The sequence below is a fragment of the Polyodon spathula genome, chromosome 6, assembly GCF_017654505.1.
Source record: "Polyodon spathula isolate WHYD16114869_AA chromosome 6, ASM1765450v1, whole genome shotgun sequence".
NCBI lineage: Eukaryota > Metazoa > Chordata > Actinopteri > Acipenseriformes > Polyodontidae > Polyodon > Polyodon spathula.
This window is the reverse complement of record NC_054539.1, coordinates 8,115,285-8,135,549: the sequence shown is the minus strand read 5'-3', so window position 1 is coordinate 8,135,549 and position 20,265 is coordinate 8,115,285. Positions and strand designations below refer to the sequence as shown.

The window sequence follows — 20,265 nt, the reverse complement described above, 5'->3', positions numbered from 1 at the left end:
TACCCTTAAATCACAGCTCCCAGTAAGATACACCTAACCTCTAGACCTGACCCAAACACTTCAATGCATTGAAAAGTGTTTTTCCAGGCAGGTGATCTGCAGTTTGACTGTTCAACCGTCTGAAACTAATCCTATCAAATCGTCACATTTCAGCAGAACAAGCGATGTAGGATTAAAATCAAACTATACACAATACCTGGGCTTATTTACAACGCATCGTTATTACAAAAAATGACAAGGCTTTGTGAAATAAACAGAACACAAGTGCAATAAGTAAATATGGGACCTTATGTGAACATAACATCAAAATTAAAATGTGTAGAAAAGCCCTGATCTTTAAGACACACAAACTTGAAAAAAGAACAGGTGATTACAAAGTTTATATATTCTACTTTTCTAAATTGAGGAAACAGAAAGTGAACTTGAGTCCTCATACAATAACTGTGTCCAATTAAAATGTGAATTACAGATCATTAAAATTAAATGTCTAGTAAATACTCCAGATAAATTGCTTTCAAAAGCATGCTTTTTTAATTCAAATCGCAAATTCTTTATTACTGAGATGAATGACTGAATAATGTTATTATATACAGAGCTTAAGTGCGATTAAAGACGAGTTAGTTAAGATTAGCTGAATCATGACAAAGCAGTGGTACTACACTATTCCATGTCAAGTGAAAGACATTGACCTGGTCGAGAACCAACAGTGATGACCTGGCCTTTTATTGTTGGATTTTTGAACAGTTAAATATATAAAGAATATATTATTTATTTATTTTATTGTTTTTTTATGTCAGGTGTTAAACAAAAATTGAACAAAAAATAACCCAAAACACTGAAATAGTAGGCCTTATTGTGAATCTCCAAGAAGTATTTTAAACAAACACTTCTTTGGAAAGGAGATTTACAAGCAGCGTTTAAACTTTGTAATCAAAAATAAAACTGGGTGGGGGGTTTGGGGGCACCAAACTTTTTCAGGATCTTTGTGTTTGCTCAAAAATGACAAGATGCAAGATATAATTAAATGATACTTTCATAGCTGTCGTAGTGGACACTAACATTTTAAAACAAAAACAGGAATAACACAAGGTTAAAGACAATAGGACAGGGCAACAAAAACACTGCTCAACGAATTTCTTTGCAGGTGCCTGTGTGCGCGTCTGTGTGTGTGCGTGTGTGCGTGTGTGTGTGTGTAAACATTTTTGCACATAGGGTTCTCCGGCTGAAGAGAGGAAAGCAGGCGGTGTGGAAGGGTGGGTGCTTTCTCTAGATGGCAGGGCAGGGCAGGGCTGGTCCCACATCAGAGCGCCTCCTGGTTGGCAGTCAGGTACTCCTCTGCTCGCTTGTGGGACTCTAGGGCTTTTATAGTGTACACATCCTGAGGCAGCTCCGACTTCCGACGCATCAACACCTTATCCTTCTTTATTTCCTTTATCACCTTTAACAAGGAGGGGGGAGAAAGTAAAAAAATGAAAATTAGTTTCAATTCAGAGTTAGAAGGAAAAAACATCCCTTACAGCATACATTAAATATACACACACACATGTGCCTATAGAAAGTCTACACCCCTTTGAGCTTTTATCACATTTTGTTGTGTCATTGCCTCAGAGTTTCATGGATTTTTTTCCACTTATCTACACACCATACTCCACACGTTTTTATTGAGAAAAAAAATTATATATATAAAAAAAAAAAATACAAAACTGAAAGATCATAATTCGATAATCTCCACCCCCCTGAGTTAATACTTGGTAGAAGCACCTTCGGCAGCAATTACAGCTGTGAATCTGTTGGGATAGGTCTCTACCAACTTTGCACACCTAGATTTGACAACATTGCACCATTCTTCTTTACAAAACTGTTCAATATACACACATACAAACACAGGTAGTGGACAAAAAATGGAAACACCAATGTAAAGTCACTTAATAGGGCACTGGGCCACCATGTGCAGCCTGTATGCACCATGGCATAGAGTCTACCAGCCTCTGGAATTCTGCAGGAGGGATGTGTCACCATTCTTCCACAAGAAAGTCAATCAACTCATGCCTGGTTGACAGAGGTGGAAAATGATGTCTGTCTGTCATATATAATTTATTTATTTTTTAAAAATTGGTCATCCTGAGAAATCCTTAGACACAAGAGGGTTTTCTGTAACCACCCAGATGTCAGTAAATATTTACTCTAAAGCTTTAAAATCCTTTAATTACAGTAGGGTAGGGTTCTTTATTTAAACAGAGCAATAAAACACTGTCTTCACATGTACAATGCAATGTATGTCTAGCTAGAGAATGTTACTGAAAAGCATCCTCACCTGTGTGGCCTCAGTTTCAACAGTTTTCTTCAGCAACTGAATATCCTCAGCAGTCGGGGTCTCTGTCTCCATGGAATAAAAAGGCATCGCAGCAGGGGTCTCATTGTACACCATAAACTGAAAATCAAAGCAACAGCACGTGTTCAGAGAGAATCAGAAGGTGCTTCAATAAAAAAAAGTGCAATGTCCTGTATCAAACAAAAACAAAACAAAAAAGAAGAACAGACCTCCTCTGAAGGATGAAGCACACCAGCAGGGAGTCTTGGAGTGACAGTTGGGTAAACCTTTGCAATCTATCAAAGAGAGAGACAGGCTGAATTAAAAGGAGAGCATATATATATATATATATATATATATATATATATATATATATATATATATATATACATATACATATACATATATATACATACACACGCACACACACACAAAATGTATGATATGAAATAGTTAAGTAACACAGATTAGTGTGTAAAAAAGTGGCAACATGTCTCAAGATGATCAACTCACCCAAGATCAGATAAGAAAAAAAATCCTTGTAACAGGCACCACAGCAACCTCCTACCTGAGGATTTTGTTGAGCCAACTCTTCAATCTTGTACCACATCTCTTCTCGCTCTTTCAGTTTATATTTCTCCCTGAAATAAACAGGTAGAGGTTAAGAAGTGAGACAATGTTCACACTGTGGTGAGGCTAATATGAGCATGTTTAATTTGAAAAACAAACACATACCCAGACCTATTGCTACTAAACGGATCATTTCTGTTAAGTGAAATTGTACATATTTTGTTAGAGAAGTGTATATTCCATTGTGATGAAACTTGGGCAGGACACTTTCTAGTGTGTTAAGACAAATGTAGGGTGCAAGTGATTCCTGGTGAATGAAACACTTTAAAGCAATTGTTATCAAATGCCTCAAATCAAAATTGAAGTTATATGTACTCCTCACATGGAGAGAATTGATTTAAAACATAAAAAAGTACCCTACAACCAGTCTGCATTTGTCTTGTGTTTCATTTCTCGTCATGCAGCCCTGGTTACCCCCAAAGTGTGGTTGCAGGGTAAATGTTAAGAAATATGTGTTTTTAAATCCTTGATTATCACTTCTTTAAGAGCCTGTTCTCAACAATATTATCTTTTCAGTGTCGCAGAGTGTACTGGTAACTCACTTTTGTTTTTCTGCTTTGTACTGCTGAGTGCAATCATCAAACAGTTTCTGGTTCATTTCCATAAAGAGCTTCAGTGCATTGTAGATCAGCCCATGGATTGTCCTCAAGAGGGAATGGAGCAGAAGACGACAACATTAATAACCCATTTGCAAGCTTGTTACTTTTGTGATGGAAAAAAAAAAAAAGCTATAACACTATGCTACACAAAGTGAAACATTAAAAGCAGAACCTGGAGCATTCAAATGCAACGTTTCAAGTTACTGCTGCTTTGTGCTTCATATCCTTTCCGCTCCAATGGTCTAGACCAGGGAGCCTACAGCACAGGTAGTGTTTGTGTACCATGAAACAGCAAGTTCAGCTTATTTTTTCATCTATAGCTTTACAGATAATAAAAAAAATGCACCAACACATTTCATTACAATATAGGAGGGGCAAGACATAATATGTCACTTCATAAAAATGTTTTTTTTTTTAAATATATATAACTGAAACATTTGTTTTATGTACAATTAATGTGCTGCATTAATAATATTTTGCTTCCATCCATCCCTCCCACCTCAAAAAGCATGTGATGTTTACTTTACATTAAAACACTTCATCACAGATACCTATATAAACACACACCACCTCCTTAACAAAATGAGACACATGAGCCATCACAAGACAATGCGGAAAAACCTACTTGTTCCAGTGGCTTTTAGAATTCTTGTATAGGGCAGGGAACATGATGGGGAGGATTTTTGCTGCATTATCGCTGATCAAACTCATGATATATTCATTATTCCAGTAATACAGTGCTCTCTCTGCCACCTAAAACAAAAAGTGTTCAACAAATTAACATGGATATCCTGAAGAATAACACATGAGCACATAACATTAGTTATTTCGCTTAACACGTAACAAAAAAAATAGAAAAGAAAAAATGCTTAGCAAGAAAAGCCATTAGCCCATTAGCCATTTTTCTAAAGAAAGAAGTAGTCACTAAAGTATATCTTATATCACCAGGTTGAGATTTCAACAGTTCTACTCATTTAAAACTGCTGTAGAAGACCATTTACAACCAGGTGCTCTATTATACATGTGCTGTTTCTGAAGTCTTCAGTTCTCACCTGAAAGTGCGGGCTGGACACACATTTTGCCAGCTGTCTGAAAAGTGGCTCCATGACCTTCACAAACTCCGATGGCTCGATGACGTCCAGTATCTCCTCCAGTTCATTCAAAAACATCACCTCCTTCGGACTGTGAGTCTTTGGCCAGAACTTCAACAAACCCATAATCACCTGGGAATCACAAGGGGGCCTTATTAAGTTTAAAGCATGCACGACATAAGCCTTTATATTGAAATGCTATTTTAAATAAAGGCAACACTGCTATTGCAATTTTACAAGAACAGCAACCTATACAAAAAAGTACTGACATTTTCTAGAGACTATTTATAGATCTGGGGGTCATTGTGATGGCTACCCAAGTGTCATCATGATCAGCAATACCCACTGAATGGGCTGATCCTGTTTGTACATCGAAAAGCTATCTAGTTTGGAGATTTTTGTTTTATGAAAGACAGATACAAATGTAATGCTGTACTTTGCACTTACTGGTTCTGTAAGGCTGCTGTCCTTTTCTAAGAACTGCACCACACAATAGGCCAGCTAAAGAAAAACAAAACAGAATTGGTCACAGACATAAATCACTTTCTGAAGGAAGATAAAGAAAATAACAGCTGAAATACAACTTTATAGTCCCATGCTACATCAAATGATGTCCCTGCTCAAATACGTTGGTTGACCGCAAAGAGGATTCAGGCAATTTACTTGTTTTACCTTCACACCTTTGCAGTATATTGAACAAGATCAGGGGGAGAGCACTTAATTATTTGTTTGGTAAGAAATGTACTTCGTGGCTCCCACCTGCGCTTTAATAAAGTTCTTACCTGTGGGTGATAGACACTAAGCGACTTCACTTTGTGTAACGGGAGTAATACTCGGATTAGAAACATTTTATGTTCTTCTTTCAGTGGTAATGCAAAGCCGTTGATTATACTGTGCGGAAGAAGACAGAAAACCACAATTAAAATAGAAGCACAAGAAATAAACCGAAAAATAAAATGAAATTGAAATTTAAAAAATCAACTTTAATGCCAGTGCTATATATTATTTATTGATAGTTCTTACCTTCCCAATATTTCTAAAAGTTCTGCAATTCCATTATGGTGTTCTGTTTCATATATAAACCTGAAAAAAAAAAAAAAAAAAGTCATAAACGTATTGCACATACATGTCCAAATTTTGCATAGTAGTAGACAACCAAAATCTGTTAGACGTACATATATAATAAAGTAATACACACTAACAACACCAGCATTTCAATATTGCAAATGTGTTGTCAATGCTTCAGTTCTTTTTAAATATGCAACAGCAGATGGTAAAACACAGGACTCTGGCCTAAATAACCCCTTACTAGTTGTATGCTGGGTACATGGCTGGGTTCAGGAAAGCCTGTGGTTTAACAGTCATGCCCTTGTGGCTGGAAGACCAAGCAGCAGCCAAGATAATCAGTGAAGAACTAAGCCAGCATGTCTCAGGACACAGGCTGTGACCCTTAACCTTTTAGCCACCACAATAATAGATGCTGCGTCTGCTGGTGTGCGGTAAAAACTCCAGCTTTGGACTGTTCTATAAATCTATAGTGATATAATGTAAAATTAAAAACAGCACACAAGTATAATTTTTTTGTTGCTGATTACACTCTGTTACATCCTTAACTTTTATCAATATAGTGCATGCTAAAGTCTCTCGCCTTAAGATATGCTGGGAGCACAATAGAACACGGACTGCCATGTCATCTGGCACTCAAAAGGCTATAATTAAAAAATATATACAGGCCTACTGAATGAGCACAGAGACCGAACTGCTCCCTCAACCCTTCCGAAACGCTCATTGTGGGGCAATGTGGAGAAAAAAAAGCCACATTTGTAAACTGCCAACAACTAACACTTGTGTACCTTCTGTCAGTTGTGAAAACTGTTTCCGCTTCCCTACCTGTAAAATATATTGTTGATCTGCCGTCGTATATAAGCTCTCAGGCCCAGGAACTTGCCGTAGATCCTGTGAAGAATGGTCTTTAGGAAGTCCCTTTCCCTGGGGTCTTCACTATCAAATAATTCCAGCAGCTTAAAGAAAACAGGTTTTGTAAACATTTGAAATATCTGGTCCAACCTCCTGTCTGCATTGTAAAAACACTACTAACTACTTGCAACTAGGAGAAAGTGATACCTTTAGCATGCAGTAGTTATGCAACCCTGCCAATGTGGAAGTCTAACGGTCTTTGATATGAGGCCTTGACAGTATAGTAGTGACAGCTTTTAAGTGGTTATTTTTTATTGGACAATCAATTTGACATCTAGTACGACTGATATAACACAGGATGTATATGGAAAATAAAGCCAATATCTAAAAAATTGCTGGATGTTCTTTGGAAAACAAAGTCATATGACCACAATATGACAATCATAACACTAGTTAACTGGTTATTTGTTTATAAGCATTTTCAAAACACCAGATCACTGTTATCGCTTCCTTTATAAAACGCTATGGCACATCAAATGTTTTTCAAGTGAGACACTGTGTTTGCCTTGCCAAGAACAGTACAAAAATTAAAATGATACGGACGCATCAGCACTGGAGCTGTTTAATGGAGGCACTGTAGTGCTGAAATAAATCCAGTGTTAACTTGGGAGTTGTCAATGTTAACTTTCATAAGCACACTCATTTGTTTAGTTTGTGTGTGATACAGCTATTCATTCAGGAGACACCTGGTCAATACTATGATTTGCTTATACTGAACATTATTTGAATGTTGAGAACTGGCCAATTATTTTTATTTGAACACCTGCATATATGCTTAATTAAATGAATTGCTAGGACTGTGTGATATTCTAGGTTTCTTCTGCTTACTCAAGATAGGCGAAGGGTTGGAACAGGCCTCAGTATCATGCTGATAACGTGAATACAATACTTATGTTAATGTGTTTCTTGAGATATGTCAGATGGCAACTAAATGCATATTTCAGCTTTGCAATGCAAAGGGAGTACACCACCTTAAAATACCTACAGTGAAAGGGCACAGGACGCTTTTATTTCTCTTTACATTGTTTTATAAGTTCCTCCAAACTGTGACCCTCAGGGACAATGCAGAACAAATTAAGTGAGACAAAACCTGACATTTTCTTTTCTGTTTATGTATGCCACAGCTACAGTATAATCCATTTATTTAGACAGGAGTTATTCAGCCTCAAATAAAAAAACATGACACCCTAGAGTCCAAATATGCAACAAAGCATGATTTCTTTTGTGCTCAGGTTTTCAAACTTGTTACCTTACATTCCTGCCAGTTTTATACCAGCTCCATTAAGACCCCACATTCAGCACAACTATTATGTGCCATGTATGAGATCTTAAAAGGGGTAGCAACCAATGCTTTAGGAAACATTTTTGAAAGTATAGAATGATAAGGGAGCTAAAGAAAATAATGTTGTTTTACCAGCGAAATGAAGAAATGTTCAAAGCCTTGATAAATTACTAGTGTAGGTAGAATTAGTTACCGATATCTAACTTTTTTTTTTTTGCAAATACTTACAGACATTACAAACTTCTGGTCAATGTATTTCTTGGCTATATTTGGTTGAAAATCTGGAGATTCCAAAAATCTTAGGAAAAACTCATATACAAGCTGAAAATAAAGGAGGAACAAGTTTGGGACTTATTAAAATAAACAATGCTTACAGTAATTACTGAACACATCTGCCCACCCCACCCTCCACTAAGACTAATCTAAATTAATAAAATTAAACTAACAGAAATACTACACAAAAACCAATATGCATGATCACCCTAGAATAATGAAAACATAAATATGTGTATACAATGGTTTCAGGGGTATATCCATAGTACTATTACCCCTACCTGTAGGTGAGGCCAGGCTGCTTCCAATGTTGGTTCATCCTCCTCTGGATCAAATTCTGCCCCCGTTGGGTTAGATGAAGGAGGCAGGGTCCTGAATAGGTTCACTGAAAACTGTCAAAAATTGTTAAGTAAAGTAAAAGGCAAACAGAACATTAAATCCAAACCTCTTTATTAAGAATCTGGCAGAGGGGTCTAAGGCTGACATTGACAGATCTGATATGGGACTTTACCAAGCACTCTGACTGATCCTTGGCAATAACAAGCATGCTCATTCTGGAATTATGGGCTATAGGTGATTTTTTTCTCATCTTGTCTTTCCTACAGGGACTCCTTAAATACTTCTGGAGAGAAAACAACTGGGGCGAGCCAGGCATGGGACTGCAAGTCCACCGGCAAACCTGATTTAATGAAAGTAGCCCACATGTTACGGTTTCAATAAGACATTTTCAAATGCATCCTTGCTACACTTTGTACATTTAGAAGTGTATTCACGTTCTTATTTCTGAAGGTAGTGTCCTCCTCCCTTCTAGCACTATATGTCAGATGAGGTTTTGTAAGATGAAATGATAAGCAACATCTTGAAGAATATTAAATTTTTATATAATGTTATATATTTACTTGAGGGGTCTGGAAAGGTTCCTTATATACAGGAGGTTTCAAGACCTCTAAATAAACACTGCTAGCATCTACAAGTGGCATCTCAATATATATGAACATTCTTAAATTAATAAGAAGTCAGAAGTGCAGGGCTGCCACTATGCAGTCTCTTGCTTACCATGATTACCCCCTCTGGGTAGATGGACTCAGTGATAATATCCCGGTTATGTGTGATGTACTCCACCATCTCATTGAGACCAGCTCGCTTCACTTCCTTGTACTTCAAGTCACTGAGCGGGTCTGTGACAAAGTCGAAGAGAACGCAGCACTGCCGCAGCTTCTGGATGAAGAGCTCTTCCCTCTCGTGAGAAGGTGCATCTACAAAAACAAAATAAAAAAAGATAACTGACATTTTTTTCAACAAACAGACCAACTTATTGCCAAGGTTTAAAGTCTTTCGAAATTTATTTTCTACCTTTTCTAATCTGGCACAAATCACAAGACAGACGACCACATTTACCAAAATGAGTTCTCAACAGCATGCAACTCACATCACAGTTTTGTCAGAAGAACTGTTCTGAAGAAGTTGCCCAAAGCTTCACAACAACTGCTGTTTGAATACTGGAAATTGTTAGCAAGAATTCTGAAGGTGCTGCTCATCATGTGATAAAATTATCTTTAGCTATAAGGTATAACCAACATTTAGTCCTAAAGACAGCATTGTTCAAGAATGCCTTGCCATAGGCTAGAACTTACATTTGGTTAAAACAAAAAATGTTTGAAAATATGTTTAAAACTTAAACTGTAAGACTATTCAGTAGGATTAAAACCATCTGCTGGGTCCTTGAGAGGCTATTAAGATTCAGAAATGAATGAAATTAGTCAGCCAGTAAAATAAAATACACAGTGCTTTAAACATAGGCTGCTGAGCTAGTGTGCAGTGCACATACATTTACAAAAGTACTGTATTCCTTCAAATGTAAGACGAGGCCCAAACTTCCCACCCTCAACTTGACAGGAAAACAAAACAAAAAAAAAATTCAAAAATCAAATAAAGATGCATTTACAAAGATGCATGTACTCATAAGAAAACACAGTTATGGAACATCCCAAACTATCACTTAGTAAGCCCATATTTAAATCACAAAATATTTATTGAAAACCACCTTGTGCTCAACTATCTATTGGAAATAATGCAATCCCTTGTCGAAATGTATTTTGTTTTATCCTTAAGTTCTACAAGAATGCAACCATATCTGTCAACTAAGAATTTAATATGCCATCAGTACAGTTAACCAGGTTATCTACACGCACATACAGTTGTAGTCAAAAAGTTTACGTACCCCAACAGAAATTTATAATTTCTAGATATTTCTGAAAAATATCATAGCAAAAAATCTGTAGCAAAAGTTTTGCTTTTGTGGATGAGAATAAAAAGGGTTACAAGAAATATGATTTATTTCAGTAATTTTTTTTGCAAATCTCCAAAAATGCTAATTCAAAAGTAGTCATACCCTAACAAGGAAAACAAAATTAATAGTTAGTTGAGGCAACTTTAGCAATAATTACCTCTTTTAAACAATTAGGATATTTGTCATTGAGCTTTTGGCATGATTCTTGAGTATTTTTTGACCATTCTTCAATGCAAAATTGTTCCAGTTCATTCAAATTCCAAGGACTTCTCTTGTGCACAGCCTTCTTCAACTCATACCAAAGATTCTCAATCGGATTTAGATCGGGGCTTTGACTGGGCCATTCCAGAACCTTCATTTTATTCTTCTTTAACCATTCTGAAGTAGACTTTCATGTGTGCTTTTGACCGTTGTTGTGCTGGAACATCCAGTTGCGCTTTAAACCAAGTTTTATAGCAGAGGGTTTCATATGATTGGCCAGTATCTTTTGGTATGCGGTGGAATTCGTTTTACCATGTATTGGAACGAAATTTCCTGTGCCATTAGAGAAAAAACAGCCCCATCAAAGGATAGTACCACCTCCACGCCTGACAGTAGGTATGGTTCTTTTCTTTCTACACCTCACCAGATTTTCTCCAAACGTAACGACCATCAGCATGACCAAATCGCTCGCTTTTTTTTTTTCATCACTCCACAAAACTTTTGACCAAAACTCATATCCTTCAAATGCCATTTTGCAAAATTTAAGCGATTGTCCTTGTGATGTTTTCCTAAGAGTGGCTTTTTCCTTTGTCTGCGACCACCTTCACCATGAAATACTCGCCCTCTGGTTGAAATGGAAACCCCAGTCCCACTTGCAGCCAGTTCACTTTGAATATCTTTGGCAGTCAAGTCTCAGATTGTTATTAACCTTCCTCACAATTCTTCTACTTGTTCTTGGTGAAAGAACCTTCTTTCTTCCAGACCAAGGGAGCGTTGTGGCAGTACCTCGAGTCCTGTGCTTCTTGATAATAGAAACAATAGCTGAAATTGGTATACTCACATGCTTGGAAATCTTTTTGTATCATTCTCCAACTTTGACAATAAATCACTTTCTGCCTAAGGTCTTCAGATAGCTCTTTACTTTTTCTCAAACTGACTTATTAGTAATGACAGCAATCATCCTATGCCTAACCTTTTTATACTTTCTAAGAAAGTTCTGCATTACCATATTGAAATTTCTAGCACCTTGTAGACAATACTATCATAGCATCAAAGGGTATGAATACTTTTTACTTTTAAAAAAAAACATTCTCTCCTCATCCACAAAAGCAAAACTTTTGCTACAAAAGATTTTTCCTACAATTCTTTTTTTTTGAGAAATTACTAGAAATGACACATTTCTACTGAGGTATGTAAACATTTGACTACAACTGTGTATGTGTGTGTGTATATATATAAGCACATGTTTCACTGGTTAAACAGAAGTATGCAAGATAGTGATAATCTATTAAAAGAAAATAGATAAATTAATGCACCTCAAGCATTGTATTTTGTCTATTATTCGCACTCATAAAATAAAGAAAACGTTACTTGGATCATGTTAACATTATAGCTATCTACACCTGTCTTTCTTTCCTAGACAGAATTTTGATGAAGTAATAATTATCTACCTATTACATGTTAATTTTTAGTGTGGGTGAAACCAGGGTTAACATTATAACAAAATCGGAGCTGACATTCTCCATGACAGATTAAAATAGCATTTTGTAGACACTGAATAAACTGAATATCCTGTTAGGTCATTGCCGGAATCCACGGCTCACCACGCATCAGCGACCCCTGTGGCAGATGGTTCTGCAGTGGTGCCTCCAGATCTGCGTTGTCCTCCGCCACTATAGGTCTGGTGGCCTCGCTGTGGATCCACAGTGCGAAAAATGACGGATTGGAAGGAGCACGTTTTGGATGACGTGTGCTCCAGCTTCCGCTCACTGGGTTAGCAGGGGGGGTGGGGGGGATTGGGAGCGGTGAGCCGATGATACAGATAATAATTGGGCACACTAAACTGGGGAGAAAACAAGGTAAAAAATGGGAGACGACTAAATTTTATTTAAAAAACAAAATCAGTAGACTAGTCCAGAGAAACCACGAAACCGGCTCTGTGAGCGACAGGCCACATCCTGGAAGGCAGAGGGGTCACTGCACCGGCCCAGGACCGTCACATCCGACTGATCCATCTGCGTAACTGTTTTCAGACTGCACTGGATACAGCACGAGAAATTCCAGGAAGAACTAACCCATGCATCAGCAGAATGACTGAAGCTCGCCGTCTGCATGAAAATGATTTGAATGCTCGGAGGCCATTCAGGGGTAACATGCTGATAGCTGAGAGACAAAATCGCTGTCTTCTGTGGGCCAGAGAACACCTGAGGTGGTGGCAGAGAGTGGTGGAGTGTTTTATTCACCAATGAATGCCGTTTTGCCCTCGACAGACCTGATAGTGTGTGGTGAGCACTATGTCGACTGTTGTGTTGTTCAAGCCAACCGGTGGGGTGGTGGAAGTGTGATGATGTGGGGAGGAATGTCCTTTAACACAAGAACACCTTTGGTGCACATTGAGGGTAACCCTTACTACTCATCAATACATTGACAAAGTCCTTGAAGCAACAGTTTTTCCGTTCCTGCAAGCTAATCCGGAAGTGTCAATTTTCCAGCAAGACAATGCAAGACCACACAGTGCGAGGATTACAATTGCACGACTTCAAGAAAACATCTTGCTGTGGCCAGCTTTTTCTCCTGACCTGAGTCCAACAGAACATCTGTTGGACCAAAATGCCAGTGCCATCCACAGGAGACAACAGTGACCTGCCAACCTTCACCAGCTGGCTGCAGCTGCACAGGTAGAGTGGCGGAACATCCCACAGCAGTCTATCCAGAGTCTGATCAGGTATATGCATCAACGCTGCCAGGATTGTGTTAATGCTCAGGGAGGTCATACCAGATAATAACTCTGTAATGTTTTCATGTTGACAGTGTATCATGTTTCATACTGAAAATTTATCATGGGTCTTTGATCCGCATTTTTGTACACATTTTCAGCGATTTTGTTTGATATCCATTTTTAAAATATTTGATTAAATCCATTATGCCCGAGTGTTGCATTTCTTTTGTGCATCAGTATATTTTTATGGCTTTACAGTATTTAGTTTACATATAGTTGATACAACATACGTAAATAACTAACTAACAAATAACAGAAAATGTTTTAGAAGAAGTTCATACCACAAGTTTTTTTCTTTATTTTGTAGAATGTTTTGCAATTAATTTTCTGTTGGGTCACAGAATCGCCATTCAGCAGTTTTTTCATTCAGCCATTTTATCTTGTTATTTAGGAGTGGAGATGGAAGGCATTCCGTCGAAAAGGGGCAGGACTGACAGTGATGTGAACCGATCACATGACAGACTGAGACTGTTGCCCGGTGGTGTAAGGATGTGAGGGCAATAGTTAAATCTATTTTAGCTCCTATGATGAGCTTTTAACCAATCACAGGCCAGAATTTCCAAGCACATACATACATTTAGTACATACAAGGTATTCCATTGCATACAAATCATGTCTGTGGCGAGATCTTCTGAAAACAAGCCCTGACCCCCATAAGTACCTTAGCTATATAGACTAAAATTTATTTATTTATTTATTTTAAATAATGTAGGGAAAAGAGAATATATGTTTTTGCTGACACTAAGCATTTGGGCGACAGAGTATATGTTTTCATTGTAAATAAAAACGTGATTGAGTATAATTTAATTATAACAATCATAAATGAATAATGGTTATAGCGGCAGTTCAAGTATTCTGTAACTATTTAATCTAATAGTTAAAGTACAATGCTGTCAGGTTTTATTTTTAAAAGATATAGGCACGGACATTGTACAAATCAATGGAACACCTTGTGTGTATGTATATGTGTGTGTTATGCATCCAGGCAGGTCAAACACCATAAAAAAAACTCACTAAATGTGCATCCCTTCCTGCGATTATCGGGCAAGGTGTGATGCCCGCTCAAAGATATGCAATTCATGTCGCCCGATGCCAGGAACAACAAGATTTGCGTGACAGACATCAAGTTGTACCGGCATACTTTGCCCGTTGGACAAAATAGTTTTTATTTATTCCTATGTTCGTTCTACTGCTAATAAAACACTCCAGGTATATTTCCAGAGAGGCATGCAAGTTTCTGAAAACTAAATTGTGGAAGTCCAGCACTGACACACAAACAGTTAAAAAAATGTTTACATCCCACCCAGTTTCTCCCCAGGAGTTCTGTACTGCTGGGCAGCAGAACATTATAGCCGGGAGCACTTAACAGAAAAATAAACTTGCCTTGCATTAAAAATATATAATACGACAAAGAATTTGAATAATTTGTTGTCTTTTGTTGACTAGATCTGGTTGTGCTTTATGTTCTACATTTTCTTCTTTAATGTTTTTTATTATGGTAGATTACAGTGCTTATTTAGGCGCTCTACAATTTGACTGGGGAAAGATAACATAGGGTTACTGGAGTTCACAAAAAAAGGTAACCTTTTCACTTTCTTTTTAGTTTAATTATTGAGCTTATAATTAAAATTAACTCTGAATAACGAAGAAAGTTAAACAAAAGAAATACGACGATAAAATAATGTCACCAATTACGTCTCTTAATATAATGTCACAAATCGTATATTTAGGTCGCTTTAGATAAACGTCGTTTTATACTCGTTTATTGTCCTAAGCTTGATTTCATATATCGTCTGTTAATTACAATCTTTATTCAAACAGACCCAATTGAACTCTCCTTCTCCGTTTTTGTGAAACTTAGAACTGATATGATATATGGAGCTGTATCTTGCTTTATCAATAGACTTACGATGGCCACGGTTCCGGACATTGGAACCTTCCTTTTCGTCGTGTTCGTAGATTAATTTAACCGAACTTTACACAAGTGTTAGTATCTAAAGGAATGAATATTTTTTCCCATTTTTGGGGACTTGATTATTTTCGTTTTATAATAATGTGTTTAAATAAAAGTTGTTTAAATGCAATCAATTTGACTGGGGAAAAATAACATAGTATGTTATTACAGTGTTTTAAAGAATATAAAGCCAGCAGAAATACTATTGCAGCAAAATATGAGCAGAATAACAGGATTCGAACTAAGTAATAGAGCAGACAATTAATGTTAGAAATAAGTTTGTCTGGGTTAACTTTGAGAGGAAGAGGCAAAAACACCTTGGAATCTGACTATACTTAAGACATAGGCCTCCTTTATCTGAGGGCTACCGGTGCCAAGGCCTGTAACCTTGGGAGGAAAAGCAGAAACAAGCATCTAATTTAATTGGCTTGAGAATGTGTTCACAATCAAGATTCTTACTTATAAAAAAGGGGTAAACCCGATTTAGAAGCAGTCTTTAACACTAGAACCGCCAAGATTTCGGACTACATACAACCACAGCACCCGCAAAATCCGCGGCTCGATATGAAAATGAAAAACAAACAATTGGATACAACTCAATATTTTTATTTATGAACATCATACATAACATTCAGATCAGAAACGCTGTACTTACATTGCAAATTAAACTATTTTCTTATTTTTTTCAAAAAGAACACAAAACATGAAAAATTTAAAATAAACTATGCAATAAACTTGTGTAAACAGGTGCAGAAAGCTATATGCACATATAAAATTATAAAACATAAATATATAGTTATAAAAATAGCATAAAACAAAAACAACATAACTTATGCAACATGAAAGCGCTTTGTTCAAAGGCTCTGTGTGTCAATTCCGAGTTCTATTACAACTTTTTAAGTACAATTTAAGCAGAAAAACAAAGGGCGCAGACATCAAAAGTTGTTTTTATTGCATTTAGCAACCTGGCATTGTCTTTTATTCCATGTGCCAGTGGGTGCAGCGCTGGCTGAAGATTGAAGGGCATTTGCCAGCCGGCTTTCGTGCCTCTTGTCAAAATGTTTCTGCCGTAGCTCTAGGGTTAGCTGCAAAATGAAGTCCCTCCGAGTCACTGTGTTGCCGGTGCACTCCTAAAACCAAAGCATTGATGGCTGCCAGGTCCAAAACATTATAAAAAATAGCCACAGACCAGCTGCGGGTAGCACCTTTGACAGAACACAGTCGTGCCATTTGATCCAGTATATCCACACTATACTTTTGTTTGTTACTTTTACAACGCATCTCTGGCTTTCGTTTAGCATCAGTCCCGACGGTCACTCATTTAAAAAAAATTTTTACACATGTAAGTAGCATAGCTAGATCACATTGTATTGTGATTCAATGTGTACATTTTGTGACAACTGCTAATAAAATAAATAATAATAACAATAATAATAATAATACATGATGTGTAGAATGACTTTCATTAGTGTTTAAGCACTCAATAGCAGTATATAATACATTATTTCACAATGACTTTGATTTTATTACAAAGCTCAGACTAAACTGTCGGCTATATTGTATTGATTTCAACATGCCGCATAAACTGCAGAAGCAAGTGCTTATAACTTATTAATTTTTTCGATTCTGCAGCTGAAACACCATATGAGTATTTAATTCAAACACTTAAGAACGGACATGCACGAGATATTCACATACGTGGAGATATTTAAATTTGAATTGCAAAAGCCGTTCAAATAACAGCTATAGCAGTGCTAGTGTTACGCTAAACACAAGTATTCTAAGCTAATTGAAACAGAATATAAAAGTGTACAGGTTTTACTGTAATAGAAAATAGAAGCATTATAAAACAGAAAAACTGTTAATTGTTGACAATTTAGTATAAACTGTGAACTAATTGAAAACCATTGGTAGGTGCATGCATCAGTAGACTTATTGAAAAAGGCCCCCTCAGCTTTTGCCTGCATGAATGAGGCAGCATTAGACCTTTGGAGATTTTGGTGTCCAAAAATCGGGATTTACTGGTCGGACGCTGTACTAGATCCAAGGTCTTTTTATTACGTACACATTTTTTATTAACTAAAAGGAAAGTACTGCATAGTACAAGAAAATGATCTTACTCTCATTACCTATCTATAAAATTAATGAGAGCTTAGTATTTGCTTGAAATTAAGATGTGGACCTCTTATCTGTAGAGATACCTGACTTCATGCAATGGATTTGGGAAAGTGCTTACAGTCAAAGTTTCTTATTAAAGTAACTCCAGTTAGAAAGTGGGCCCCTTTGAATTCTTATCTATTGGTTGTCAAAGTCTGTTGAAGCAGGGGATTTTTAGGTAGTGAGGAGCCAAGTTTGTTCGACACATTTCTAAATGAAAAGAAACAAGTTTATTAAAACACATGGAGAAGTGGGTTTTTACTGTTAAGAAGGAAATATATTTCAGATTAAGACTGGAATAATTAATGGTGTTATATATTAAAAACACCTGGAGCGAGAGAGATATAAAATATAATATATATATATATATATATATATATATATATATATATATATATATATTATATATATATATATATATATATATATATATATATATATATATTTAATATAATAATAAGTAATTTTAATAAAGAACTTTATGGTATCGGAAAATATGTCCGTATCAGTATCATTATCAGTAGGAGGATTACCTCATATTTTGGAGATTAGAAAGGTAGAAAATATGAGATCATACCCAATTAATGTTAAAAGCAGTTGCTGGGACTTTTTAAATATACTATTCACTTAAAGATAAGAGCTGCCAAAATAGATATTTCCAAAATGTTTTGATTTAACTAAGCCCTCTGACGCACGAAGTGGAGGAAAAGTTCTATAAAAGTGGAGGCAAGATTACAGTCAAGTATCTTTCAGCTTAGTAACACAACCTGTTTGGTCCATTCTCCTAAGAGCTCTGAAAAAGCTGGTTGCTGTTTGGTTGTATTCAGAAGCCTCTGCCTTTGAAGAAAGCTCTTGTCTATACTTACATTCTACAAAAAACTTCCATATATTGGGAGGTAAGCATAATCTTGAATTTATATCTCACTTATATTGAAGCACGGCTATAGGGATAGGAACTATATTTTAGAGAGAGACATATTAGATGCTTTAGAATTTTTAGAGGTGGGCATTTATTAGCATTTTGCATGTCTAGCCCAAGGGCAAATATGTTATAACCATAATTGTTTGAAGTATTAACGCAGTTAAGTTTGTACAAGGTACTGGACCTTCCAGATTACTTATTAGCTGGGATCGGACGTGGTCTGTAACTACTCGATCAATTTTTAAGCAATTAATAAACTGACAGAGTACTGTAATGCTCTGAATCGTCGAAACTTCAAATTGAATGGGTCTGTGATTATTCTTGATTAAAGCCGTCTAAAAGCACATGCTGTACGCCAGTACATGAACTATGCACTTTAGGGTTTGAACCATATATATATATATATATATATATATCCCTGTTAGCCTCCCCTGGGTTCTCGAATCAAGAACCAAAGTAGTGCTCAAAGTGACAATTGCAACAGCCTCCAGACGAGGAAAAACATGATTGACGGCTGCACAGAGAATGTTGGATAAGCTTGCCACATGGCAGGTTTGTCGGAGGGGCATAAACCAACACCCCCCCCCCCCCCCCCCCCCCCCCCCCCCCCCCGATATCGGAAAACAGCTCCCTACAAGCATGTCTTAATTGAGCCATTGTATTCCCCATAGCTTGTTCTGTACCAGTACAAAAATTCTGCACTCTACATTCTGCTAGATAAGCCAAAACGTGTGGATGACACCCCAAAGTGACTTTGTGGCAGCCCTGTACAACAATTTCACTGTAATTGTTGGTCCACTGACCAATGGTTTTGCAGTGCACACTAACTCAATGCTGAAACCCAGTAGCAGTCAAGCAGAGGAACCCAAATAATTCCTTCCTTGCTTGCTTGCTTGACACAGGGTCAGTTGCACCAAGCACCATTTTCACACAGAAATGCAGCTACTGTGCCGTCTCAAACGTTGTAACGAGTATGTAAAATACCCATTCACACAGCATGAAATTGCGCAATCTACGCCAGTGTAATACTGTCATAACCTTTTCACACAGCCATATTATCAGCAATGTTAAAACTATTATCAACAATGTGTATGCAAAAGCAGCCACTGGTACATTACAAAAACAATTCATTAAACTTAGGCTAGGTAGTTGTTAACTTAGTATGTTTTTATTCTCTATTGTTGAATTCTATTCATTGAAAAACACAAGAGAACCAGATCATTATTATTTTTATTGTTTTGGTTTAATATAGCAAAAAAGTTGTTGTTGTTCTTTGTTGACATTAATGGTCAGCTTTCATATTTTGTTGTGTACTACTCATTTAATCAAACCAAGTTGAATAAGAAGTTGCTTGTATTGTTCATGACGTTTTTCAAATCAAGTAAGCTTATTTGTGTATAAAAAATGACAATAGAGTTGCAGCCAGTGTCATCTTACTTAAAGGCACGCAAGCTGAAATCGTAAAGTCTCTCTCTAGCGCGCACGCAAGAACTTGCAGACTTAATACAACTGTGAGATTTTAAAAAGAAAGCATTTTATGAGATTTTTAAAGAGAGGTGACTCTGCACGCCCTTCACCTATCTATATTAGAGCGGTGTGCATGCTGACTTTGAAACCACACCCACTACAGCGCTTCAGTGACGGTACAGTCTCACACAGGTAGTTATGACTGTTCAGAGACGGCATAAAATATGACGGTTGTGTGGCGGTATAGGCAATTCACACAGACCTATAAGCCGCTTCAGTGGCGGTTTTGAACCGTCAGAACTCCTGTGTGTGAAAGCACCTAAGGATTATCA

At 36.9% G+C, this 20,265-nt stretch overlaps 1 protein-coding gene across 1 annotated transcript in view; it reads right to left on the bottom strand.

Moving 5' to 3' along the window:
• Nucleotides 1-1,015: 1,015 nt before the first annotated feature.
• LOC121316772 (serine/threonine-protein phosphatase 2A 56 kDa regulatory subunit delta isoform-like) overlaps nucleotides 1,016-20,265 on the bottom strand; it is a 31,557-nt gene continuing 12,307 nt past the window's right edge. Inside the window, exons 4-17 of the mRNA XM_041251946.1 lie at nucleotides 9,220-9,419; nucleotides 8,445-8,555; nucleotides 8,119-8,211; nucleotides 6,522-6,652; nucleotides 5,655-5,714; nucleotides 5,414-5,522; nucleotides 5,079-5,132; nucleotides 4,593-4,763; nucleotides 4,166-4,293; nucleotides 3,484-3,585; nucleotides 2,880-2,952; nucleotides 2,542-2,607; nucleotides 2,315-2,431; nucleotides 1,016-1,438 (exon numbers count right to left, since the gene is read on the bottom strand). Coding sequence (XP_041107880.1) covers nucleotides 1,301-1,438; nucleotides 2,315-2,431; nucleotides 2,542-2,607; nucleotides 2,880-2,952; nucleotides 3,484-3,585; nucleotides 4,166-4,293; nucleotides 4,593-4,763; nucleotides 5,079-5,132; nucleotides 5,414-5,522; nucleotides 5,655-5,714; nucleotides 6,522-6,652; nucleotides 8,119-8,211; nucleotides 8,445-8,555; nucleotides 9,220-9,419 — 1,553 coding nt within the window. The 3' untranslated portion in view covers nucleotides 1,016-1,300. The remainder of the gene's footprint in view (nucleotides 1,439-2,314; nucleotides 2,432-2,541; nucleotides 2,608-2,879; nucleotides 2,953-3,483; nucleotides 3,586-4,165; nucleotides 4,294-4,592; nucleotides 4,764-5,078; nucleotides 5,133-5,413; nucleotides 5,523-5,654; nucleotides 5,715-6,521; nucleotides 6,653-8,118; nucleotides 8,212-8,444; nucleotides 8,556-9,219; nucleotides 9,420-20,265) is intronic.